Here is a 26,419-nt window from a genome sequence, read left to right on the forward strand (position 1 = left end):
TCCACATCACACTGGGAGCACTGTGTACAGTTCTAGTCTCCACATCACACTTGGAGCACTGTGCACAGTTCTGGTCTCCATATCACACTGGGAGCACTGTGCACAGTTCTAGTCTCCACATCACACTGGGAGCACTGTGAACAGTTCTAGTCTCCACATCACACTTGGAGCACTGTGCACAGTTCAGGTCTCCCTATCACACTTGGAGCACTGTGCACAGTTCTGGTCTCCATATCACACTGGGAGCACTGTGCACAGTTCTGGTCTCCATATCACACTGGGAGAACTGTGCACAGTTCAGGTCTCCACATCACACTTGGAGCACTGTGCACAGTTCTGGTCTCCATATCACACTTGGAGCACTGGGCACAGCTCCGGTCTCCATATCACACTTGGAGCACTGTGCACAGTTCTGGTCTCCATATCACACTGGGAGCACTGTGCACAGTTCCGGTCTCCATATCACACTTGGAGCACTGTGCACAGTTCTGGTCTCCATATCACACTTGGAGCACTGTGCACAGTTCTGGTCTCCATATCACACTGGGAGCACTGTGCACAGTTCTGGTCTCCATATCACACTTGGAGCACCGTGCACAGTTCTGGTCTCCATATCACACTTGGAGCACTGTGCACAGTTCTGGTCTCCATATCACACTTGGAGCACTGTGCACAGTTCTGGTCTCCATATCACACTTGGAGCACCGTGCACAGTTCAGGTCCCCATATCACACTGGGAGCACTGTGCACAGTTCTGGTCTCCATATCACACTTGGAGCACTGTGCACAGTTCTGGTCTCCATATCACACTTGGAGCACTGTGCACAGTTCTCGTCTCCACATCACACTGGGAGCACTGTGCACAGTTCAGGTCTCCATATCACACTGGGAGCACTGTGCACAGTTCTAGTCTCCACATCACACTGGGAGCACTGTGTACAGTTCTAGTCTCCACATCACACTTGGAGCACTGTGCACAGTTCTGGTCTCCATATCACACTGGGAGCACTGTGCACAGTTCTGGTCTCCATATCACACTGGGAGAACTGTGCACAGTTCAGGTCTCCACATCACACTTGGAGCACTGTGCACAGTTCTGGTCTCCATATCACACTGGGAGCACTGTGCACAGTTCTGGTCTCCATATCACACTGGGAGCACTGTGCACAGTTCAGGTCTCCACATCACACTGGGAGCACTGTGCACAGTTCTGGTCTCCACATCACACTTGGAGCACTGTGCACAGTTCTGGTCTCCATATCACACTGGGAGCACTGTGCACAGTTCAGGTCTCCATATCACACTTGGAGCACTGTGTACAGTTCTGGTCTCCATATCACACTGGGAGTACTGTGCACAGTTCTGGTCTCCACATCACACTGGGAGCACTGTGTACAGTTCTAGTCTCCACATCACACTTGGAGCACTGTGTACAGTTCTGGTCTCCATATCACACTGGGAGCACTGTGTACAGTTCTAGTCTCCACATCACACTTGGAGCACTGTCCACAGTTCAGGTCTCCATATCACACTGGGAGCACTGTGTACAGTTCTAGTCTCCACATCACACTTGGAGCACTGTGTACAGTTCTGGTCTTCATATCACACTGGGAGCACTGTGTACAGTTCTAGTCTCCACATCACACTTGGAGCACTGTCCACAGTTCAGGTCTCCATATCACACTGGGAGCACTGTGTACAGTTCTAGTCTCCACATCACACTGGGAGCACTGTGTACAGTTCTGGTCTCCATATCACACTTGGAGCACTGTGCACAGTTCTGGTCTCCATATCACACTTGGAGCACTGTACACAGTTCTGGTCTCCATATCACACTTGGAGCACTGTGCACAGTTCTGGTCTCCATATCACACTTGGAGCACTGTGCACAGTTCTGGTCTCCATATCACACTTGGAGCACTGTGCACAGTTCTAGTCTCCACATCACACTGGGAGCACTGTGTACAGTTCTAGTCTCCACATCACACTTGGAGCACTGTGCACAGTTCAGGTCTCCATATCACACTGGGAGCACTGTGCACAGTTCTAGTCTCCACATCACACTGGGAGCACTGTGTACAGTTCTAGTCTCCACATCACACTTGGAGCACTGTGCACAGTTCTGGTCTCCATATCACACTGGGAGCACTGTGCACAGTTCTAGTCTCCACATCACACTGGGAGCACTGTGAACAGTTCTAGTCTCCACATCACACTTGGAGCACTGTGCACAGTTCAGGTCTCCCTATCACACTTGGAGCACTGTGCACAGTTCTGGTCTCCATATCACACTGGGAGCACTGTGCACAGTTCTGGTCTCCATATCACACTGGGAGAACTGTGCACAGTTCAGGTCTCCACATCACACTTGGAGCACTGTGCACAGTTCTGGTCTCCATATCACACTTGGAGCACTGGGCACAGCTCCGGTCTCCATATCACACTTGGAGCACTGTGCACAGTTCTGGTCTCCATATCACACTGGGAGCACTGTGCACAGTTCCGGTCTCCATATCACACTTGGAGCACTGTGCACAGTTCTGGTCTCCATATCACACTTGGAGCACTGTGCACAGTTCTGGTCTCCATATCACACTGGGAGCACTGTGCACAGTTCTGGTCTCCATATCACACTTGGAGCACCGTGCACAGTTCTGGTCTCCATATCACACTTGGAGCACTGTGCACAGTTCTGGTCTCCATATCACACTTGGAGCACTGTGCACAGTTCTGGTCTCCATATCACACTTGGAGCACCGTGCACAGTTCAGGTCCCCATATCACACTGGGAGCACTGTGCACAGTTCTGGTCTCCATATCACACTTGGAGCACTGTGCACAGTTCTGGTCTCCATATCACACTTGGAGCACTGTGCACAGTTCTCGTCTCCACATCACACTGGGAGCACTGTGCACAGTTCAGGTCTCCATATCACACTGGGAGCACTGTGCACAGTTCTAGTCTCCACATCACACTGGGAGCACTGTGTACAGTTCTAGTCTCCACATCACACTTGGAGCACAGTGCACAGTTCTGGTCTCCATATCACACTGGGAGCACTGTGCACAGTTCTGGTCTCCATATCACACTGGGAGAACTGTGCACAGTTCAGGTCTCCACATCACACTTGGAGCACTGTGCACAGTTCTGGTCTCCATATCACACTTGGAGCACTGTGTACAGTTCTGGTCTCCATATCACACTGGGAGTACTGTGCACAGTTCTGGTCTCCACATCACACTGGGAGCACTGTGTACAGTTCTAGTCTCCACATCACACTTGGAGCACTGTGTACAGTTCTGGTCTCCATATCACACTGGGAGCACTGTGTACAGTTCTAGTCTCCACATCACACTTGGAGCACTGTCCACAGTTCAGGTCTCCATATCACACTGGGAGCACTGTGTACAGTTCTAGTCTCCACATCACACTTGGAGCACTGTGTACAGTTCTGGTCTCCATATCACACTGGGAGCACTGTGTACAGTTCTAGTCTCCACATCACACTTGGAGCACTGTCCACAGTTCAGGTCTCCATATCACACTGGGAGCACTGTGTACAGTTCTAGTCTCCACATCACACTGGGAGCACTGTGTACAGTTCTGGTCTCCATATCACACTTGGAGCACTGTGCACAGTTCTGGTCTCCATATCACACTTGGAGCACTGTGCACAGTTCTGGTCTCCATATCACACTGGGAGCTCTGTGCACAGTTCTGGTCTCCATATCACACTTGGAGCACTGTGCACAGTTCTGGTCTCCATATCACACTTGGAGCACTGTGTACAGTTCTGGTCCCCATATCACACTTGGAGCACTGGGCACAGTTCTGGTCTCCTTATCACAGTTGGAGCACTGTGCACAGTTCTGGTCTCCATATCACACTGGGAGCACTGTGTACAGTTCTAGTCTCCACATCACACTTGGAGCACTGTGTACAGTTCTGGTCTCCATATCACACTGGGAGCACTGTGTACAGTTCTAGTCTCCACATCACACTTGGAGCACTGTCCACAGTTCAGGTCTCCATATCACACTGGGAGCACTGTGTACAGTTCTAGTCTCCACATCACACTGGGAGCACTGTGTACAGTTCTGGTCTCCATATCACACTGGGAGCACTGTGCACAGTTCTGGTCTCCATATCACACTTGGAGCACTGTGCACAGTTCTGGTCTCCATATCACACTTGGAGCACTGTGCACAGTTCTGGACTCCATATCACACTGGGAGCACTGTGCACAGTTCTGGTCTCCATATCACACTTGGAGCACTGTGCACACTTCTGGTCTCCATATCACACTTGGAGCACTGTGCACAGTTCTGGTCTCCATACCACACTGGGAGCACTGTGCACAGTTCTGGTCTCCAAATCACACTGGGAGCGCTGTGCACAGTTCTGGTCTCCATATCACACTGGGAGCACTGTGCACAGTTCTGGTCTCCATATCACACTGGGAGCACTGTGTACAGTTCTGGTCTCCATATCACACTGGGAGCTCTGTGCACAGTTCTGGTCACCATATCACACTTGGAGCACTGTGCACAGTTCTGGTCTCCATATCACACTTGGAGCACTGTGCACAGTTCTGGTCTCCATATCACACTTGGAGCACTGTGCACAGTTCTGGTCTCCATATTACAAAAAGGATATCGAGGCACTGGAGAAGGTGCAAAAAACATTTTCAAGGATGATTCCAGAACTGAGAGGTTATACCTATCAGGAACGATTGAACAGGCTGGGGCTCTTTTCTCTAGAAAGGAGAAGGCTGAGGGGTCACCTGATGGAGGTCTTTAAGATTATGAAAGGGTTCGATAGGGTAGCCGTAGAGAAGATGTTTCCACTTGCGGGGTTCGGGGGGGCAGAACTAGGGAGAGGTGGGCCATCAATATAAGATAGTCACTAATAAATCCAATAGGGAATTCAGAAGAAACTTCTTTACCCAGAGAGTGGTGAGAATGTGGAACTCGCTACCACAGGGGGTGGTCGAGGCGGATAGCGTAGATGCATTTCAGGAGAAGCTAGATAAGAACATGAGGGAGAAAGGAATAGAAGGATATGTTGACGGGGTGAGATGAAGAGGGGGGGGAGGAGGCTCGTGTGGAGCATAAACACCGGCATGGACCAGTTGGGTTGACTGGCCTGTTTCTGTGCTGTTAATACTTGGTAAAACTTTGTGATACTTTGTAAGTTAGAGATTTATCAGGTTTTTAAGCAAGTGCAGGGGCAGGGAAAAGCGGGGGAGGGGAGGAAAGAACAAAAGGGAAGGTCTGTGATAGGGTGGGAGGCAGGGGAGATTAAATGACAAAGGGGAGGATGGTGCAAGACGAAAGAAGATGGTAACGGGACAAGTAAAGAAACAAAAGGTGGGTCTTCGGGAGGTGTAAATGTTAACGGCAGGACCATTACTAGCACCCACTGTTCAATAAAATGGGAGCAGTGGTTATGTAGTGTCAGTCATGTCTCAGTGGGCAGCACCCTTGCCTCGGAGTCAGAAGGTTTGCGGGTTCAAGTCCCACTCCAGAGACTTGAGCACAAAACTCTAGGCTGACACTCCAGTGCAGTACTGAGGGAGTGCCGCATTGTCGGAGGTGCTGTCTTTCGGATGAGATGTTAAACCGAGGCCCCGCCTGCTCTCTCAGGTGAACGTAAAAGATCCCACGGCCACTGTTGGAAGAAGAGCACGGGGAGGGTGGGAGTTCTCCCCGTGTGTCCTGGGGCCCGATATTTATCCCTCAACCAACATCACTAACACCGATGAGCTGGCCATTTATCGCATTGCTGTTTGTGGGATCTTGTTGTGCACATTGGCTGCCTGCGTTCCCTACAGCAGTGACAGTACTTCATTGGCTGTAAAGTGCTTTGGGACGTCCTGTGATTGTGAAAAGCGCAGTGTGGAGGCCAATTCTTTCTTTATGATCTGAAATTGTTGAACTCGATGTTGAGTCCGGATGGCTGTAAAGTGTCTAATCGAAAGATGAGGTGCTGTTCCTCGAGCTTACGTTGAGCTTCATTGGAACGATGAATGGAGGCCGAGGACAGAGAGGTCAAGAGGTCAGAGCGGGAGCAGAGCGGAGAATTAAAGTGACAGGCGACCGGAAGCTCATTGGGCTGAACGGAGGTGTTGAGCAAAGCGGTCACCCGACCTGCGTTCGGTCTCTCCCAAGAGGTTGCGTGGGCTGAGGGGGGGTGCGGGGGGGGAGGAAGAGTTTAGCTGTGACATCAACAACAACAACTTGACTTTATACGGCGCCTTTAACGGAGTAAAACGTTCCCAAGGCACCTCGCGGGAGCGTAAATCAGACATTTTGACACCGAGCCACATAAGGAGATGTTTGGACAGGCGACCAAAAAGCTTGGTCAAAGAGGTGGGTTTTAAGGAGCGTCTTAAAGGAGGAGAGTCATAGGGCTGGATTTTGATACTGGAGGCGTATAGGAGGTGGGACTACAACTTTCGGGGTTGTAGTCCCACCTCCATCGAGTTTTGGCCAACCCACTTGATTTAGACTTGATTGACCTTGTTGAGCCCGCCCAGCGGGCTCAGCAGGCCAATTAAGGGCCACCCGGCAAAAGGTGACGTCACAGATTGACATTTCATCTGTCAAGAGCTTTTGACAGATGAAATATCAGCATTTGACAGCTCTTTGAAGCTGTCAAACACTGACAATCCGTACACTAAGTTAATTCCTTCCTCTCAGGCTGATTTAGAGATCTCTCCAGAACAGAAAGCTGAATGCTGTAACTTTTGACAGCTCGCGGCCATTCTGCTTTCTGTGCCGGTGAGATGAGGGACTCCCGAGACCTGAAGGAAGGCTGTCAAGGTAAGTAAAACTTCTTTAAACACTTTACACACACCAAACACACCTCTGCACTCATGCACCCATCACTCACCTGAACACCGGACATCTCGAACCCTCCAAGACCTTCAACCCGGCGGTCCGCCTCGCTAACTTGGCGTGGTTTGGAGCCGTCGGAAATCACACACATCAGCAATGAAAATAGGGATTAGGCTAAAATCTGCCTGTTACCTACCTGTTAACAGACAGTTAATTGGCACTAATCCCCTTCCTGTCTCGGGTAGGCGGCTCCCAGCACAGGTCGGGTATCCTCCTCTTTTGAAACTGGCATGGAGGCAGGTTGGGGGCAGGATGGGTTCGTGCCCCATGATTTCGAGATTTTAACCCCCCACACGCCTCCAATCCCGCCTCCACGGCCCAATGAAGATCCTGCCGATAGAGTCATAACGGCACAGAAGGATGCCATTCGGCCCATCGAGTCCGTGCTGGCTCTCTGTATACAATCCAGTCAGTCCCATTCCCCCCGCTCTATCCTCATAGCCCTGCAAGTTTATTTCCCTCAAGTGCCTATCCAGTCTCCCCTTGAGTGTCTCCGCTTCCACCACTTCCGTCGGTAGCGAGTTCCAGGTCCTCACCACTCACTGCGTAAAAAAGTTTTTCCTCACATCCCCCCCGTGTATCTCTTGCTCAATACTGTAAATCTGTGTCCCCGAGTCTTTGTACCATCAACTAGTGGGAACAGCCTTTCCCCGTCTAGCCTATCCAAACCCATCATAATCTTGTACACCTCTATCAAATCACCCCTCAACCTCCTTTGCTCTAATGAAAACAAATCCAGCTTCTCCAACCTGTCCTTGTAGCTAAGATCCCCCATCCCCGGAACCATTCTGGTAAATCTCCTCTGTACCCTCTCAAGGGCCTTCACATCCTTCCTAAAGTGTGGTGACCAGAACTGGATGCAATACTCCAGTTGTGGCCTAACCAGCGCTTTATAAAGGTTCAGCATAACTTCTCTACTTTTATACTCAATACCTCTATTTATGAAGCCCAAGATCCCATATGCTTTGCTAACCACTCTCTCAATATGTCCCTGCCACCTTCAGGGACCTATGCACATTAACTCCCAGGTCCCTCTGTCCCTGCACACTCTTTAAAACTGTGCCATTAAGTGTATATTGCCTCTCCCTGTTCCTTCTGCCAAAATGCATCACCTCACACTTCTCTGTATTAAACTCCATCTGCCCCTTGTCTGCCCAGTCTGCTAGCCTTTCTATGTCCTGTTGCAGTCGATTGGAATCCTCCTCACTGTTTGCCACACTCCCAAGTTTGGTGTCATCGGCAAATTTAGAAATTCTACTCTGTATTCCAATGTCCAGGTCATTTATATATATCAAAAAAAGCAGTGGCCCCAGCACTGACCCTTGGGACAGAGAGAGTTGGAGAGACGGAGAGGTTTAGGGAGGGAATTCCAGAGCTTGAGGCCTAGGCAGCTGAAGGCATGACCGCCAATGGTGGAGCGACAGAAATGGGGGATGGACAAGAGGCCAGAATAGGAGGAGCGCAGAGATCTCAGTGGGGTTGTAGGGGCTGGAGGGGGTTACAGAGATAGGGAGAGGGACAAGGAGGCCATGGAGGGATAGGGAGGGGGATGAGGAGGCCATGGAGGGATAGGGGGAGGAGGAGGCCATGGAAGGATAGGGAGGGGGAGGAGGAGGCCATGGAGGGATAGGGAGGGGGAGGAGGAGGCCATAGAGGGATAGGGAGGGGGACGAGGAGGCCCTGGAGGGATAGGGAGGGGGACGAGGAGGCCATGGAGGGATAGGGAGGGGGACGAGGAGGCCATGGAGGGATAGGGAGGGGACAAGGAGGCCATGGAGGGATAGGGAGGGGGACGAGGAGGCCCTGGAGCGATAGGGAGGGAACGAGGAGGCCATGGAGGGATAGGGAGGGGACGAGGAGGCCATGGAGGGATAGGGAGGGGGACGAGGAGGCCATGGAGGGATAGGGAGGGGGATGAGGAGGCCATGGAGGGATAGGGAGGGGGACGAGGAGGCCATGGAGGGATAGGGAGGGGGACGAGGAGGCCATGGAGGGATAGGGAGGGGGACGAGGAGGCCATGGAGGGATAGGGAGGGGGACGAGGAGGCCATGGAGGGATTTGAACACTCCGGCCACCATAAGGGTGGGGTAGGCTTAATGGACCGGCTGGTATTATCCGAACCCATCCATGTGGTAGGACCCGAACTTGCTCGAGGAGCTGAAAGGTCGTCTTCCTGTTTCCCCTGTGTAGATACCGAGACTCTGATAATTGCTCTCTGATTGTGAAACTCTTTCGTTCGTTCTCTCTGCAGTTCCGGCTACCATTCCTCCCATTGTGGCTTACAACAAGGACGGGCTGACCATAACCTTCTCCTTCCAGCTGTCCGGCACAAACTCGAACCTCTTGTCCATCTCGCTCGAAGCCATCAACTCGACACAGGACGACATGACCGATTTTGTCTTTCAAGCTGCTGTTCCAAAGGTGTGGTGGGGGTGGGGGAGGAGCGGTGGGGGTAGAGGGAGGAGGGGTGGGGGTAGAGGGAGGGGGGGTGTTGGGGTCGGGTGGAGCGGGGAGGAGTTTGGGGGAGAGGAGGGTTGGGTAGGGGGGTTGGGAGGAAGATTGGGGAGGAGGGGGGATGGAGTAAGACTGGGAGAGGTGTGGTGGAGTGAGGCGGTGGGGGAGGAGGCTAATGGAGGAGGGGGTGGGGAGGAGCCTTAGCGGAGAAGGTGAGGGGAGGAGAGGGGGCTGGAGAGGGATGGGGCGAAGGGTGAGGTCTTGGGGGAGGAGTGGGTGGGGAGAAAGGTGGGAATATTGAATGGGCGGAACAGACTCGAGGGGCTGAATGGCCTCCTCCAGTTCCTATGTTCCTACGATCTTCCATCCCTCTCAACATAGGAACAGAAGGAGGCCATTCAGCCCCTCGAGCCTGTTCCATCATTCATGGCTGATCTTTGTCTGAACTCCACCTACCCGCCTTGCTTCTGTAACCCTTAATACCCTGAATCTATCAATCTCAGTACTCAATATTTCAATTGACCCCCTGCCTCAACAGCTTTTGCAGGGGAGAAAGAGTTCCAGATTTCCACTACCCCTTGTGTGAAGAAGATTTCATTGATTTAAAAAAAAAATGTATTCATTCTCATTGAGATTTTGGGGGGTACCCAAGACAGGAGGCCTGGGCTGGCGGCCGGGACTACCCGCTGTCCAGGCCCTGGGAGGCATGGACAGGAGGAGGCCCTGGTTATCTGCCACTGAGCACTGTCCCCTCACAGTAGGTCACAGTTGAGGAGCAATCTCCGAGGATTCAGGTGAAGGCCGCCTCAACGGCGTTACCTGGTGTCCAGGCATCGGGCAGGGAGCGCACTCCTGTGTATCCAATGGATGAGATAAGAACATAAGAATTAGGAGCAGGAGTCGGCCATACGGCCCCTCGAGCCTGCTCCGCCATTCAATAAGATCACGGCTGATCTTCGACCTCCACTCCACTTTCCCGCCCGATCTCCATATCCCTTGATTCCCCGAGAGTCCAAAAATCTCTCGATCTCAGTTTTGAGCCTCCACAGCCCTCTGGGGTAGAGAATTCCAAAGATTTGCAACCCTCTGGTTGAAGAAATTTCTCCTCATCTCAGTCCTAAATGGCCGACCCCTTATCCTGAGACTGTGACCCCTGGTTCTAGACTCTCCAGCCAGGGGAAACAACCTCTCAACATCTACCCTGTCAATCCCCCTCAGTAAGCATGCAGGTGCAGCAGGCGATGAAGAAGGCAAATGGTATGTTGGCCTTCATTGCGACAGGGTTTGAGTACAGGAACAAGGATGTCTTGCTGCAGTTGTACAGGGCCTTGGTGAGACCACACCTTGAGTATTGTGTGCAGTTTTGGTCGCCTTATCTGAGGAAGGATGTTCTTGCCATGGAGGGAGTGCAGTGAAGATTCACCAGGCTGATACCTGGGATGGCAGGAATGACGTATGAGGAGAGATTGGGTCAATTGGGCTTATACTCGCTGGAGTTTAGAAGAATGAGAGGGGATCTCATTGAAACTTATAAAATTCTAACAGGACTGGACAGACTCGATGCAGGAAGGATGTTCCCGATGGCCGGGGATTCCAGAACCAGGGGTCACACTCTAAGGGTTAGGGGTAAGCCATTTAGGACAGAGATGAGGAGGAATTTCTTCGCCCAGAGAATGGTGAACCTGTGGAATTCTCTACCACAGAAGGCAGTTGAGGCCAATTCATTAAATATATTCAAGAAGGAGTTAGATATATTTTTAAGGCTAAAGGGATCAAGGGATATGGGGAGAAAGCAGGGACAGGGTACTGAATTTGGATGATCAGCCATGATCTCATTAAATGGCGGAGCAGGCTCGAGGGGCCGAATGGCCTACTCCTGCTCCTATCTTCTATGTTTCTATGTAGTATCTTATATGTGTCACCTCTCATTCCAAACTCCAGAGAGTATAGGCCCATTCTACTCAATCTCTCCTCATCGGACAGCTCTCTCCTCCCAGGGATCAGTCTAGTGAACCTTTGTTGCCCCGCCCTCCACTAAAGCAAGGAGATCCTTCCTTGGGCAATGAGACCCAAACTGTACACAGGTTGATCCACCCCTCCCATCTGAGAGTGTCGTTCCGCTGTGTGAGGCTGGGTCACCAGAGGGTGAAAGGTCAAAGGCTGACCTGCTGCCCCCACCCAATCCCCCATCAGAGAGCATTAGTGAAATAAGAGAAGTTAAGAGAGTTTAGCAACACGGAGAACACACCCTAAGAGCGATGTTCCTTTTTTAAATTTGTTTATGTGATGTGGGCGTCGCTGGCGAGGCCAGCATTTATTGCCCATCCCTAATTGCCCCTTGAGAGGGTGGTGGTGAGCCGCCTTCTTGAACCGCTGCAGTCCGTGTGGTGAAGGTACTCCCACAGTGCTGTTAGGGAGGGAATTCCAGGATTCTGACCCAGCGACGATGAAGGAACGGCTGATATACAGGTAGACTACCCTTTATCCGAACTTCCGAAAACCGAAACCCTCTAAAAACCGAAGGTTTTCTCGGTCAGCGTAAGTCGTGCGTATGACATGACCAGAGTGGCGCACAACTTACGCTGAGCAGAGGGTCAGCGTAAGTCATGTGCATGACCCCTCGCGGACCCCCGCCGACCCCCCCCCCGCGGTCCCCCGCCGAACCCCGCCGACCCCCGCCGACGCCGACCCCCCCGCGGAACCACCTGACTCTCTTCCAAAGGCTCGAAAGCAACAAGAGCTCTGAGCCCGCGACGGTGCCGGCCCCTGTTCCGACCGAGCACAACGACCTGTTGGTGGAAATGCGGAACTTCATTGCATTCCAGGCTAGCAGCGACGGACAAGCCACGACTGCGGACCCCCCCCGCCGACGCCGATCCCCCCACGGACCACCGCCGACCCTGACCCCCGCCAACCCCCCCACGGACCCCCGCCAACCCCGACCCCCGCCGACCCACCTTCCGAAATCCGAAATTTTCCGAAAACCGAAACACGGCTGGTCCCGAGGTTTTCGGATAAAGGATAGTCTACCTGTACTTCCAAGTCAGGATGGTGTGTGACTTGGAGGGGAACTTGGAGGTGGTGGTGTTCCCCTGCGCCTCCTGCCCTTGTCCTTCTAGGTGGGAGAGGTCGCGGGTTTGGGAGGTGCTGCCGAAGATGCCTTGGCGAGTTGCTGCAGTGCATCTTGTAGATGGTACACACTGCAGCCACGGTGCGCCGGTGGTGGAGGGAGTGAATGTTTAAGGTGGTGGATGGGGTGCCGATCAAGCGGGCTGCTTTGTCCTGGATGGTGTCGAGCTTCTTGAATGTTGTTGGAGCTGCACTCATCCAGGCAAGTGGAGAGTATTCCATCACACTCCTGACTTGTGCCTTGTAGATGGTGGAATGGCTTTGGGGAGTCAGGAGGTGAGACACTCGCCGCAGAATACCCAGCCTCTGACCTGCTCTTGTTGCCACAGTATTTATTACCTGTTTGAAGCTGCGCTGTTTTGAACCCTCTCTCTCTACTCCTCAGTCTATCCAGCTACAACTCCTCTCCCCCAGTGGAAGTGTGGTCCCAGCACTCAACTCCGGATCCCTGGTACAAGTTGTCCAGCTCCTGAACCCGCAGAAAGTGAGTCCCTTGCAAAGTCACCACCGAATCGCACAGAGTAGATTGCCGTACTACAGAGACTCGAGCCCCGTAATCCCAGGTCCAACACTCCCCAGTTTGCCAGTAACTGAGGGAGCGCTGCGCTGTCAGAGGGGCAGTACTGAGGGAGCGCCGCACTGTCGGAGGGGCAGTACTGAGGGAGCGCTGCACTGTCTGAGGGGTAGTACCGAGGGAGCGCTGCACTGTTGGAAGGGGCAGTACTGAGGGAGCGCTGCACTGTCAGAGGGGCAGTACTGAGGGAGCGCTGCACTGTCGGAAGGGGCAGTACTGAGGGAGCGCTGCACTGTCGGAGGGGCAGTACTGAGGGAGCGCTGCACTGTCCGAGGGGTAGTACCGAGGGAGCGCCGCACTGTCGGAGGGGCAGTACTGAGGGAGTGCTGCACTGTCGGAGGGGCAGTACTGAGGGAGCGCTGCACTGTCGGAGGGGCAGTACTGAAGGAGCGCTGCACTGTCAGAGGGGCAGTACTGAGGGAGCGCTGTACTGTCGGAGGGGCAGTACTGAGGGAGCGCTGCACTGACAGAGGGGCAGTACTGAGGGAGCGCCGCACTGTCGGAGGGGCAGTACTGAGGGAGTGCTGCACTGTCGGAGGGGCAGTACTGAGGGAGCGCTGCACTGTCGGAAGGGGCATTACTGAGGGAGCGCTGCACTGTCGGAGGGGCAGTACTGAGGGAGCACTGCACTGTCCGAGGGGTAGTACCGAGGGAGCGCTGCACTGTCGGAAGGGGCTGTACTGAGGGAGCGCTGCACTGTCGGAGGGGCAGTACTGAGGGAGCGCTGCATTGTCAGAGGGGCAGTACTGAGGGAGTGCTGCACTGTCGGAGGGGCAGTACTGAGGGAGCGCTGCACTGTTGGAGGGGCAATACTGAGGGAGCGCTGCACTGTCGGAGGGGCAGTACTGAGGGAGTGCCACACTGTCGGAGGGCCGTACTGAGGGAGCGCTGCACTGTTGGAGGGGCAATACTGAGGGAGCGCTGCACTGTCGGAGGAGCAGTACTGAGGGAGCGCTGCACTGTCGGAGGGGCAGTACTGAGGGAGCTCTGCACTGTCAGAGGGGCAGTACTGAGGGAGTGCTGCACTGTCGGAGGGGCAGTACTGAGGGAGTGCTGCACTATCGGAGGGGCAGTACTGAGGGAGCGCTGCACTGTCGGAGGGGCAGTACTGAGGGAGCGCTGCACTGTCGGAGGGGCAGTACTGAAGGAGCGCTGCACTGTCAGAGGGGCAGTACTGAGGGAGCGCTGTACTGTCGGAGGGGCAGTACTGAGGGAGCGCTGCACTGTCAGAGGAGCAGTACTGAGGGAGCGCCGCACTGTTGGAGGGGCAGTACTGAGGGAGTGCTGCACTGTCGGAGGGGCAGTACTGAGGGAGCGCTGCACTGTCGGAAGGGGCATTACTGAGGGAGCGCTGCACTGCCGGAGGGGCAGTACTGAGGGAGCGCTGCACTGTCCGAGGGGTAGTACCGAGGGAGCGCTGCACTGTCGGAAGGGGCTGTACTGAGGGAGCGCTGCACTGTCGGAGGGGCAGTACTGAGGGAGCGCTGCATTGTCAGAGGGGCAGTACTGAGGGAGTGCTGCACTGTCGGAGGGGCAGTACTGAGGGAGCGCTGCACGGTCGGAGGGGCCGTACTGAGGGAGTGCCACACTGTCGGAGGGCCGTACTGAGGGAGCGCTGCACTGTTGGAGGGGCAATACTGAGGGAGCGCTGCACTGTCGGAGGGGCAGTACTGAGGGAGCGCTGCACTGTCGGAGGGGCCGTACTGAGGGAGTGCCACACTGTCGGAGGGCCGTACTGAGGGAGCGCTGCACTGTTGGAGGGGCAATACTGAGGGAGCGCTGCACTGTCGGAGGGGCAGTACTGAGGGAGCGCTGCACTGTCGGAGGGGCAGTACTGAGGGAGCGCTGCACTGTCACAGAGGGGCAGTACTGAGGGAGTGCTGCACTGTCGGAGGGGCAGTACTGAGGGAGCGCTGCACGGTCGGAGGGGCCGTACTGAGGGAGTGCCACACTGTCGGAGGGCCGTACTGAGGGAGCGCTGCACTGTTGGAGGGGCAATACTGAGGGAGCGCTGCACTGTCGGAGGGGCAGTATTGAGGGAGCGCTGCACTGTCGGAGGGGCAGTACTGAGGGAGTGCCACACTGTCGGAGGGCCGTACTGAGGGAGCACTGCACTGTTGGAGGGGCAATACTGAGGGAGCGCTGCACTGTCGGAGGGGCAGTACTGAGGGAGCACTGCACTGTCGGAGAGGCAGTACTGAGGGAGCACCGCACTGTCGGAGGGGCAGTACTGAAGGAGCGCCGCACTGTCGGGAGGTGCCGTCTTTCGGGATGAGACATTAAACCGAGGCCGCCGTCTGCCCTCTCAGGCGGGATTTAAAAGATCCCACGGCCACTATTGGAAGAGCAGCAGGTTGCGGGGGGCGGCGTGGCGGGGGTGGGGGGTGGTGGGGGGCAGGGGGGGAGTTCTCCCTGGTGTCCTGGGGCCCAATATTTTATCTCTCAACTCAACCTCACTTTAAAAAGAAACGCAGATGATCTGGTCATGTTGGCCATTTGTGGGATCTTGCTGTGCACGAATCGACATTCCCTACATTCCAGCAACGAGGGCGCTTAAAAAAAAAAAACACTCCATTGGGTGTAAAGCGCTTTGGGACGTCCCGTGGTGAAGGGTGCTGTGGAAACGCGATGGCTTTTTGTAAAGCTTTATTCTGCTAATTTCTTCCTCTTTTATTGCTCTCTCTCTCCCCCCTCTCCCTCTCTCTCTCTCTGAATCCGATGTCGGCCAGCAACCGGTGAAGATGCGAATCCGGCTCCAGTACCAGCACTGCGGCCTCCCGGTGCAGCAAGTCAGCGAGGTCAGTCACTTCCCGCCTCAGTCCTGGCAGTGACGGCGCGCAGACGCCAGCAGGCCCCAAGGTACCTCTGCCCTCTGCCCTCCGCCCCGGGCCGGGGCCCGGCTCCTCTCACGCGACGCTGATGGGCCCGAAGATAAATAAGGAGCACGCCTCGAAGCCGGAGCGAGGACCGACGGGAGCCTTAACAAGAAAAAAAACCCGCGCCTTCTTAAACGTCGTCTTTCCTGACCGGACATCTTCTGGTCTGCTTCATTGGACTCTCTCGCCTCTCCTCCCTTCTGTTCCCCTCCTTTGCGCCCTCCTCTTTTTTTCCTCACTTTCCCCTCTGTGTTATCTCTCTCTCTCTCTCTACCATTTCTCCCTCTCTATCTGCTATTCCTCTCTCTTCCCCCCCGACTCTGCCTCCTCCTTTCACTCTCACCCCTCTGTCTCCTCTTGTTCTCTCTCTTGCTTTCTTCTCTCTCCTCTATCACCTCTCCTGCTACCTCCATTTTCGGTGCCTTTTGTTCTCTTTCCCCTTCCTCTCGCCTTTTCCTCTCTATCTCTGACTTTTTATTCTCCGTTTTCTCTTTCTCTCGCTTTCCCATCCGTCTCATCTTTTGCTTTCTCCCACTTCCTCTTTTTCTGACTGTCCCTTTTCTCTCTCTCCCCTCCGCTCTTCCCCTCTCCCTCCTGCTCTTTCTCTCTCCCCTCTTTCCGCTGTTTTCTCTCTCTCTCCCCTTTGCTCTTTCTCTCTCCCCTCTTTCCTCTGTCTTCTCTCTCTCTCCCCTTTGCTCTTTCTCTCTCCCGTTTCCTGTCTTCTCTTTCTCTCTCCCCTTTGCTCTTTCTCTCTCCCCTCTTTCCTCTGTCTTCTCTCTCTCTCTCTCCCCTGTGCTCTTTCTCTCTCCCGTTTCCTGTCTTCTCTTTCTCTCTCCCCTCTTTCCTCTGTCTTCTCTCTCTCTCCCCTTTGCACTTTCACTCTCCTCTGCCTTCTCTCTCTTTCTCCTCTGTTTACCCTCTCTTTTCTTTCTTTCTCTCTCTGTTCCCTCTGTCTTCTCTCTCTCTCTCTCTCTCTCTCCTTTGCTCTTTCTCCTCCACCCCCTCTTCCTCCCTTTTCCCTATTCTTCCCTTCTCGGTCTCCTTTTTCCCCTTTATTTCACTCTCCCTCCATTTATTTCTCCTCTCAATCCCCTCCGTCTCCTCTTTTTTCTCTCTCTCTCTCCCTTTCTCTGCACTCTCCTGCTCTCTCTCTCACCGCGTCTCCTCTCTTCCTCCCTCCTTTCACTGGAAGCACTTTGACCATTTCTGAGCCCTCCCAGCCACCCCCACCCCCCCGCCGAATTCTAACCGTGAAACCATGAAACAACTGTGATTATTTTTTTATGGTGGGGAGTTGACGCACGCACGGCATACCCACCTTCCCGCTGGCAAAAAGGTCGTGAAAGGCGCTATGTAACGGTAAGCTCTTGCTTTCTTCCACACCAACCTCTTTGCCTTCCCTATCCTGCCCCCTCCCGCCTTCGCCTTTAACAGAAGAGCCTTTACCCACCGCCCCCGCCCCCCCGATCAGAGGCTCCGTCTCCATCGTACCTTTGGACTTAGCCAACCTCTCTGTGGGGAATCCCTGGCCACGGCTGATGGCGTTGAAAGGCACTGGTGCGGCTGAGGTCACATTGGGTCGATCGGAGGAAGGAGGCGAGGCGGTGCTTTTCGTTGGGACTTCCTTCTGTCATATCAGCCATCCTACTCTCCCCCTCACAGCCCCTACACAAACGCCCCACCCCTCACTGCCAAACTGGCCTGTTCTCACCTCCCGCTCCTCTGTTGTTCCTCTGGCAAGTCTGGAATTATGTCTAGTTTTTATTCGGGATGTGTGCAGTTTAATCGGAATTAAATTCTTGAAAAATTCTCCTCATGGTGTGTTGATATCAAGGAAGAGGCACCTCGTCGAGGATAAAACGGCAGATTCCTGTCAGACCATTGACATTGGAAGCAGAGGGGAGTGAGGGGGAAGACCATTGACATTGGAAGCAGAGGGGAGTGAGGGGGAAGACCATTGACATTGGAAGCAGAGGGGAGTGAGGGGGAAGACCATTGACATTGAAAGTAGAGGGGGGAGTGAGGGGGAAGACCATTGACATTGGAAGCAGAGGGGAGTGAGGGGGAAGACCATTGACATTGGAAACAGAGGGGAGTGAGGGGGAAGACCATTGACATTGGAAGCAGAGAGGGGAGTGAGGGGGAAGACCACTGACATTGGAAGCAGAGGGGAGTGAGGGGGAAGACCATTGACATTGGAAGCAGAGGGGGGAGTGAGGGGGAAGACCATTGACATTGGAAGCAGAGGGGGGGTGAGGGGGAAGACCACTGACATTGGAAGCAGAGGGGAGTGAGGGGGAAGACCACTGACATTGGAAGCAGAGGGGAGTGAGGGGGAAGACCATTGACATTGGAAGCAGAGGGGAGTGAGGGGGAAGACCATTGACATTGGAAGCAGAGAGGGGAGTGAGGGGGAAGACCACTGACATTGGAAGCAGAGGGGAGTGAGGGGGAAGACCACTGACATTGGAAGCAGAGGGGAGTGAGGGGGAAGACCACTGACATTGGAAGCAGAGGGGAGTGAGGGGGAAGACCATTGACATTGGAAGCAGAGGGGAGTGAGGGGGAAGACCATTGACATTGGAAGCAGAGGGGGGAGTGAGGGTGAAGACCATTGACATTGGAAGCAGAGGGTGGGTGAGGGGGAAGACCACTGACATTGGAAGCAGAGGGGGGAGTGAGGGGGAAGACCATTGACATTGGAAGCAGAGGGGGGGTGAGGGGGAAGACCACTGAGATTGGAAGCAGAGGGAGGAGTGAGGGGGAAGACCACTGACATTGGAAGCAGAGGGGGGAGTGAGGGGGAAGACCACTGACATTGGAAGCAGAGGGGAGTGAGGGGGAAGACCATTGACATTGGAAGCAGAGGGGGGAGTGAGGGGGAAGACCATTGACATTGGAAGCAGAGGGGGGGTGAGGGGGAAGACCACTGAGATTGGAAGCAGAGGGAGGAGTGAGGGGGAAGACCACTGACATTGGAAGCAGAGGGAGGAGTGAGGGGGAAGAGCACTGACATTGGAAGCGGGGGGGGGTGAGGGGGAAGACCACTGACATTGGAAGCAGAGGGGGGAGTGAGGGGAAAGACCATTGACATTGGAAGCAGAGGGAGTGAGGGGAAAGACCATTGACATTGGAAGCAGAGGGGGGAGTGAGGGGGAAGACCATTGACATTGGAAGCAGAGGGGGGAGTGAGGGGCAGACCATTGACATTGGAAGCAGAGGGGGGAGTGAGGGGGAAGACCATTGACATTGGAAGCAGAGCGGAGTGAGGGGGAAGACCATTGACATTGGAAGCAGAGGGGAGTGAGGGGGAAGACCATTGACATTGGAAGCAGAGCAGGGAGTGAGGGGGGAAGACCATTGACATTGGAAGCAGAGGGGAGTGAGGGGGAAGACCATTGACATTGGAAGCAGGGGGGAGTGAGGGGGAAGACCATTGACATGGGAGGCAGAGGGGGAAGTGAGGCGGAAGACCATTGACATTGGAAGCAGAGGGGGGGTGAGGGGGAAGACCATTGACATTGGAAGCAGAGGGGAGTGAGGGGGAAGACCATTGACATTGGAAGCAGGGGGGATTGAGGGGGAAGACCATTGACATGGGAGGCAGAGGGGGAAGTGAGGGGGAAGACCATTGACATTGGAAGCAGAGGGGAGTGAGGGGGAAGACCATTGACATTGGAAGCAGAGGGGAGTGAGGGGGAAGACCATTGACATTGGAAGCAGAGGGGAGTGAGGGGGAAGACCATTGACATTGGAAGCAGGGGGGAGTGAGGGGGAAGACCATTGACATGGGAGGCAGAGGGGGAAGTGAGGGGGAAGACCATTGACATTGGAAGCAGAGGGGAGTGAGGGGGAAGACCATTGACATTGGAAGCAGAGGGGAGTGTGGGGGAAGACCATTGACATTGGAAGCAGAGGGGAGTGAGGGGGAAGACCATTGACACTGGAAGCAGAGGGGAGTGAGGGGGAAGACAATTGACATTGGAAGCAGAGGGAGTGAGGGGGAAGACCATTGACATTGGAAGCCGAGGGGAGTGAGGGGGAAGACCATTGACATTGGAAGCAGAGGGGACTGAGGGGGAAGATCATTGACATTGGCAACAGAGGGGGAGTGAGGGGGAAGACCATTGACATTGGAAGCAGAGGGGAGTGAGGGGGAAGACCATTGACATTGGAAGCAGAGGGGAGTGAGGGGGAAGACCATTGACATTGGAAGCAGAGGGGAGGGAGGGGGAAGACCATTGACATTGGAAGCAGAGGGGAGTGAGGGGGAAGACCATTGACATTGGAAGCAGAGGGGAGGGAGGGGGAAGACCATTGACATTGGAAGCAGAGGGGAGTGAGGAGGAAGACCATTGACATTGGAAGCAGAGGGGAGTGAGGGGGAAGACAATTGACATTGGAAGCAGAGGGGAGGGAGGGGGAAGACCATTGACATTGGAAGCCGAGGGCAGTGAGGGGGAAGACCATTGACACTGGAAGCAGAGGGGAGTGAGGGGGAAGACCATTGACATGGAAAGCAGAGGAGAGTGAGGGGGAAGATCATTGACATTGGGAGCCGAGGGGAGTGAGGGGGAAGACCACTGACATTGGAAGCAAAGGGGACTGAGGGTGAAGACTATTGACATTGGAAGCAGAGGGGAGTGAGGAGGAAGACCATTGACATTGGAGGCAGAGGGGGAGTGAGGGGGAAGACCATTGACATTGGAAGAAGAGGGGGAGTGAGGGGGAAGACCATTGACATTGGAAGAAGAGGGGAGAGAGGGGGACGACCATTGACACTGGATGCAGAGGGGAGTGAGGGGTAAGACAATTGACTATTGGAAGCAGAGGGGGGAGTGAGGGGGAAGACCATTGATACTGGAAGCAGAGGGGAGTGAGGGGGAAGGCCATTGACATTGGAAGCAGTGTGGAGTGAGGGGGAAGACCATTGACATTGGAAGCAGAGGGGGAGTGAGGGGGAAGACCATTGACACTGGAAGCAGAGGGGAGTGAGGGGGAAGACCATTGACATTGGAAGCAGAGGGAGTGAGGGGGAAGACCATTGACATTGGAAGTAGGGGGGAGTGAGGGGGAAGACCATTGACATTGGAAGCCGAGGGGAGTGAGGGGGAAGACCATTGACATTGGAAGCAGAGGGGAGTGAGGGGGAAGACCATTGACATTGGAAGCCGAGGGGAGTGAGGGGGAAGACCATTGACATTGGAAACTGAGGGGGAAGATCATTGACATTGGAAACGGAGGGGGAGTGAGGGGGAAGACCATTGACATTGGAAGCAGAGGGGAGTGAGGGGGAAGACCATTGACATTGGAAGCAGAGGGGAGTGAGGAGGAAGACCATTGACATTGGAAGCAGAGGGGAGTGAGGGGCAAGACCATTGACATTGGAAGCAGAGGGGAGGGAGGGGGAAGACCATTGACATTGGAAGCCGAGGGGAGTGAGGGGGAAGACCATTGACGTGGGAAGCAGAGGGGAGGGAGGGGGAAGATCATTGACATTGGGAGCCGAGGGGAGTGAGGGGGAAGACCACTGACATTGGAAGCAGAGGGGACTGAGGGTGAAGACTATTGACATTGGAAACAGATGGAGGACAGGGGAAGGCCATTGACATTGGAAGCAGAGGGGAGTGAGGGGGAAGACCATTGACATTGGAAGCAGAGGGGAGTGAGGGGCAAGACCATTGACATTGGAAGCAGAGGGGAGTGAGGGGGAAGACCATTGACACTGGAAGCAGAGGGGAGTGAGGGGCAAGACCATTGACATTGGAAGCAGAGGGGAGTGAGGGGGAAGACCATTGACATGGGAAGCAGAGGGGAGGGAGGGGGAAGACCATTGACATTGGAAGCAGAGGGGACTAAGGGGGAAGATCATTGACATTGGAAACAGAGGGGGAGTGAGGGGGAAGACCATTCACATTGGAAGCAGAGGGGAGTGAGGGGGAAGACCATTGACATTGGAAGCAGAGGGGAGTGAGGGGGAAGACCATTGACATTGGAAGCAGAGGGGAGTGAGGAGGAAGAACATTGACATTGGAAGCACAGGGGGGAGTGAGGGGGAAGACCATTGACATTGGAAGCCGAGGGGAGTGAGGGGGAAGACCACTGACATTGGAAGCAGAGGGGAGGGAGGGGGAAGATCATTGACATGGGGAGCCGAGGGGACTGAGGGGGAAGACCACTGACATTGGAAGCAGAGGGGACTGAGGGTGAAGACTATTGACATTGGAAACAGATGGAGGACAGGGGAAGACCATTGACATTGGAAGCAGAGGGGAGTGAGGGGGAAGACCATTGACATTGGAAGCCGAGGGGAGTGAGGGGGAAGACCATTGACATTGGAAGCAGAGGGAGGGTGAAGACCATTGACATTGGAAGCAGAGGGGAGTGAGGGGGAAGACCATTGACATTGGAAGCTGAGGGGAGTGATGGGGAAGAGCATTGACATTGGAAGCAGAGGGCGGAGTGAGGGGGACGACCATTGACATTGGAAGCAGAGGGGGAGTGAGGGGGAAACCACTGACATTGGAAGCAGAGGGGAGTGAGGGGGAAGACCACTGACATTGGAAGCAGAGGGGAGTGAGGGGGAAGACCATTGACATTGGAAGCAGAGGGGAGTGAGGGGGAAGACCACTGACATTGGAAGCAGAGGGGAGTGAGGGGGAAGACCATTGACATTGGAAGCCGAGGGGAGTGAGGGGGAAGACCACTGACATTGGAAGCAGAGGGGAGTGAGGGGGAAGAACATTGACAAGGGAAGCAGAGGGGAGGGAGGGGGAAGATCATTGACATGGGGAGCCGAGGGGAGTGGGGGAAGACCACTGACATTGGAAGCAGAGGGGACTGAGGGTGAAGACTATTGACATTGGAAACAGATGGAGGACAGGGGAAGACCATTGACATTGGAAGCCGAGGGGAGTGAGGGGGAAGACCATTGACATTGGAAGCAGAGGGGAGTGAGGGGGAAGACCATTGACACTGGAAGCAGACGGGAGTGAGGGGGAAGACCATTGACATTGGAAGCAGACGGGAGTGATGGGGAAGACCATTGACATTGGAAGCTGAGGGGAGTGAGGGGGAAGAGCATTGACATTGGAAGCAGAGGGGAGTGAGGGGGAAGACCATTGACATTGGAAGCAGAGGGGGAGTGAGGGGGAAGACCATTGACATTGGCAGCAGAGGGGGAGTGAGGGGGAAGACCATTGACATTGGAAGCAGAGGGGAGTGAGGGGGAAGACCATTGACATTGGAAGCAGAGGGGGAGTGAGGGGGAAGAGCATTGACATTGGAAGCAGAGGGCGGAGTGAGGGGGACGACCATTGACATTGGAAGCAGAGGGGGAGTGAGGGGGAAGACCATTGATATTGGAAGCAGAGGGGAGTGAGGGGGAAGAACATTGACATTGGAAGCAGAGGGGGAGTGAGGGGGAAGTGCATTGACATTGGAAGCAGAGGGGAGTGAGGGGGAAGACCATTGACATTAGAAGCAGAGGGGGAGTGAGGGGGAAGACCATTGACATTGGAAGCAGAGGGGAATGAGCTGGAAGACCATTGACATTGGAAGCAGAGGGGAGTGAGGGGGAAGTGCAATGACATTGGAAGCAGAGGGGAAGTGAGGGGGAAGACCATTGACATTGGAAGCAGAGGGGAGGGAGGGGGAAGACCATTGACATTGGAAGCAGAGGGGAGTAAGGGGGAAGACCATTGACATGGGAAGCAGAGGGAAGGGAGGGGGAAGATCATTGACATTGGGAGCCGAGGGGAGTGAGGGGGAAGACCACTGACATTGGAAGCAGAGGGGACTGAGGGGGAAGACCATTGACATTGGAAGCAGAGGGGAGGGAGGGGGAAGACCATTGACATTGGAAGCAGAGGGAGGGGGAAGACCATTGACATTGGAAGCTGAGGGGAGTGAGGGGGAAGACCATTGACATTGGAAGCTGAGGGGAGTGAGGGGGAAGAGCATTGACATTGGAAGCAGGGGGGAGTGAGGGGGAAGACCATTGACATTGGAAGCAGAGGGGGAGTGAGGGGGAAGACCATTGACATTGGAAGCAGAGGGGAGTGAGGGGGAAGACCATTGACATTGGAAGCAGAGGGGCGGGAGGGGGAAGACCATTGACATTGGAAGCAGAGGGGGAGTGAGGGGAAGACCATTGACATTGGAAGCAAAGGGGAGTGAGGGGGAAGACCATTGACATTGGAAGCAGAGGGGAGTGAGGGGGAAGACCTTTGACACTGGAAGCACAGGGGGGAAGAGCATTGACATTGGAAGCAGAGGGGAGTGAGGGGGAAGACCATTGACATTGGAAGCAGAGGGGGAGTGAGGGGGAAGACCATTGACATTGGAAGCTGAGGGGAGTGAGGGGGAAGAGCATTGACATTGGAAGCAAAGGGCGGAGTGAGGGGGACGACCATTGACATTGGAAGCAGAGGGAGAGTGAGGGGGGAAGACCATTGACATTGGAAGCAGAGGGGAGTGAGGGGGAAGACCATTGACATTGGAAGCTGAGGGGAGTGAGGGCGAAGACCACTGACATTGGAAGCAGAGGGGAGTGAGGGGGAAGACCATTGACATTGGAAGCCGAGGGGAGTGAGGGGGAAGAACATTGACATGGGAAGCAGAGGGGAGGGAGGGGGAAGATCATTGACATTGGAAGCCGAGGGGAGTGAGGGGGAAGAACATTGACATGGGGAGCCGACGGGAGTGAGGGGGAAGACCACTGACATTGGAAGCAGAGGGGACTGAGGGTGAAGACTATTGACATTGGAAACAGATGGAGGACAGGGGAAGACCATTGACATTGGAAGCAGAGGGGAGTGAGGGGGAAGACCATTGACATTGGAAGCCGAGGGGAGTGAGGGGGAAGACCATTGACATTGGAAGCAGAGGGAGGGTGAAGACCATTGACATTGGAAGCAGAGGGGAGTGAGGGGGAAGACCATTGACACTGGAAGCAGACGGGAGTGAGGGGGAAGACCATTGACATTGGAAGCTGAGGGGAGTGAGGGGGAAGAGCATTGAAATTGGAAGCAGAGGGCGGAGTGAGGGGGACGACCATTGACATTGGAAGCAGAGGGGGAGTGAGGGGGAAGACCATTGACATTGGAAGCAGAGGGGAGTGAGGGGGAAGACCACTGACATTGGAAGCAGAGGGGAGTGAGGGGGAAGACCATTGACATTGGAAGCAGAGGGGAGTGAGGGGGAAGACCATTGACATTGGAAGCAGAGGGGGAGTGAGGGGGAAGACCATTGACATTGGCAGCAGAGGGGGAGTGAGGGGGAAGACCATTGACATTGGAAGCAGAGGGGAGTGAGGGGGAAGAACATTGACATTGGAAGCAGAGGGGGAGTGAGGGGGAAGTGCATTGACATTGGAAGCAGAGGGGAGTGAGGGGGAAGACCATTGACATTAGAAGCAGAGGGGGATTGAGGGGGAAGACCATTGACATTGGAAGCAGAGGGGAATGAGGTGGAAGACCATTGACATTGGAAGCAGAGGGGAGTGAGGGGGAAGTGCAATGACATTGGAAGCAGAGGGGGAGTGAGGGGGAAGACCATTGACATTGGAAGCAGAGGGGAGGGAGGGGGAAGACCATTGACATTGGAAGCAGAGGGGAGTGAGGGGGAAGACCATTGACATGGGAAGCAGAGGGAAGGGAGGGGGAAGATCATTGACATTGGGAGCCGAGGGGAGTGAGGGGGAAGACCACTGACATTGGAAGCAGAGGGGACTGAGGGGGAAGACCATTGACATTGGAAGCAGAGGGGAGGGAGGGGGAAGACCATTGACATTGGAAGCAGAGGGAGGGGGAAGAGCATTGACATTGGAAGCAGAGGGCGGAGTGAGGGACGACCATTGACATTGGAAGCAGAGGGGGAGTGAGGGGGAAGACCATTGATATTGGAAGCAGAGGGGAGTGAGGGGGAAGACCACTGACATTGGAAGCAGAGGGGAGTGAGGGGGAAGACCATTGACATTGGAAGCAGAGGGGGAGTGAGGGGGAAGACCATTGACATTGGAAGCAGAGGGGAGTGAGGCGGAAGACCATTGACATTGGAAGCAGAGGGGCGGGAGGGGGAAGACCATTGACATTGGAAGCAGAGGGGGAGTGAGGGGGAAGACCATTGACATTGGAAGCAGAGGGGAGTGAGGGGGAAGACCATTGACATTGGAAGCAGAGGGGAGTGAGGGGGAAGACCTTTGACACTGGAAGCACAGGGGGGAGTGAGGGGGAAGAGCATTGACATTGGAAGCAGAGGGGAGTGAGGGGGAAGACCATTGACATTGGAAGCAGAGAGGGAGTGAGGGGGAAGACCATTGGCATTGGAAGCAGAGGGGGAAGACCACTGACATTGGAAGCAGAGGGGAGTGAGGGGGAAGACCATTGACATTGGAAGCCGAGGGGAGTGAGGGGGAAGACCACTGACATTGGAAGCAGAGGGGAGTGAGGGGGAAGACCATTGACATTGGAAGCAGAGGGGAGT

General features: G+C 54.7%; 1 protein-coding gene across 3 annotated transcripts in view; it reads left to right on the plus strand.

Moving 5' to 3' along the window:
- Positions 1-17,743, plus strand: part of LOC147118328 (AP-1 complex subunit gamma-1-like) — a 181,260-nt gene extending 163,517 nt beyond the window's left edge. For all 3 annotated transcript variants that reach the window (XM_085984393.1, XM_085984394.1, XM_085984395.1), the window contains 3 exons: positions 9,153-9,322; positions 12,870-12,968; positions 15,788-17,743. In XM_085984393.1, the coding sequence (XP_085840519.1) occupies positions 9,153-9,322; positions 12,870-12,968; positions 15,788-15,889 (371 nt within the window). In that variant the 3' untranslated portion in view covers positions 15,890-17,743. The remainder of the gene's footprint in view (positions 1-9,152; positions 9,323-12,869; positions 12,969-15,787) is intronic.
- Positions 17,744-26,419: the final 8,676 nt, after the last annotated feature.

The sequence above is a fragment of the Somniosus microcephalus genome, chromosome 4 (genome assembly GCF_052327205.1).
Source record: "Somniosus microcephalus isolate GS21.2 chromosome 4, FLI_Smic_1.0, whole genome shotgun sequence".
Taxonomy (NCBI): Eukaryota; Metazoa; Chordata; class Chondrichthyes; order Squaliformes; family Somniosidae; genus Somniosus; species Somniosus microcephalus.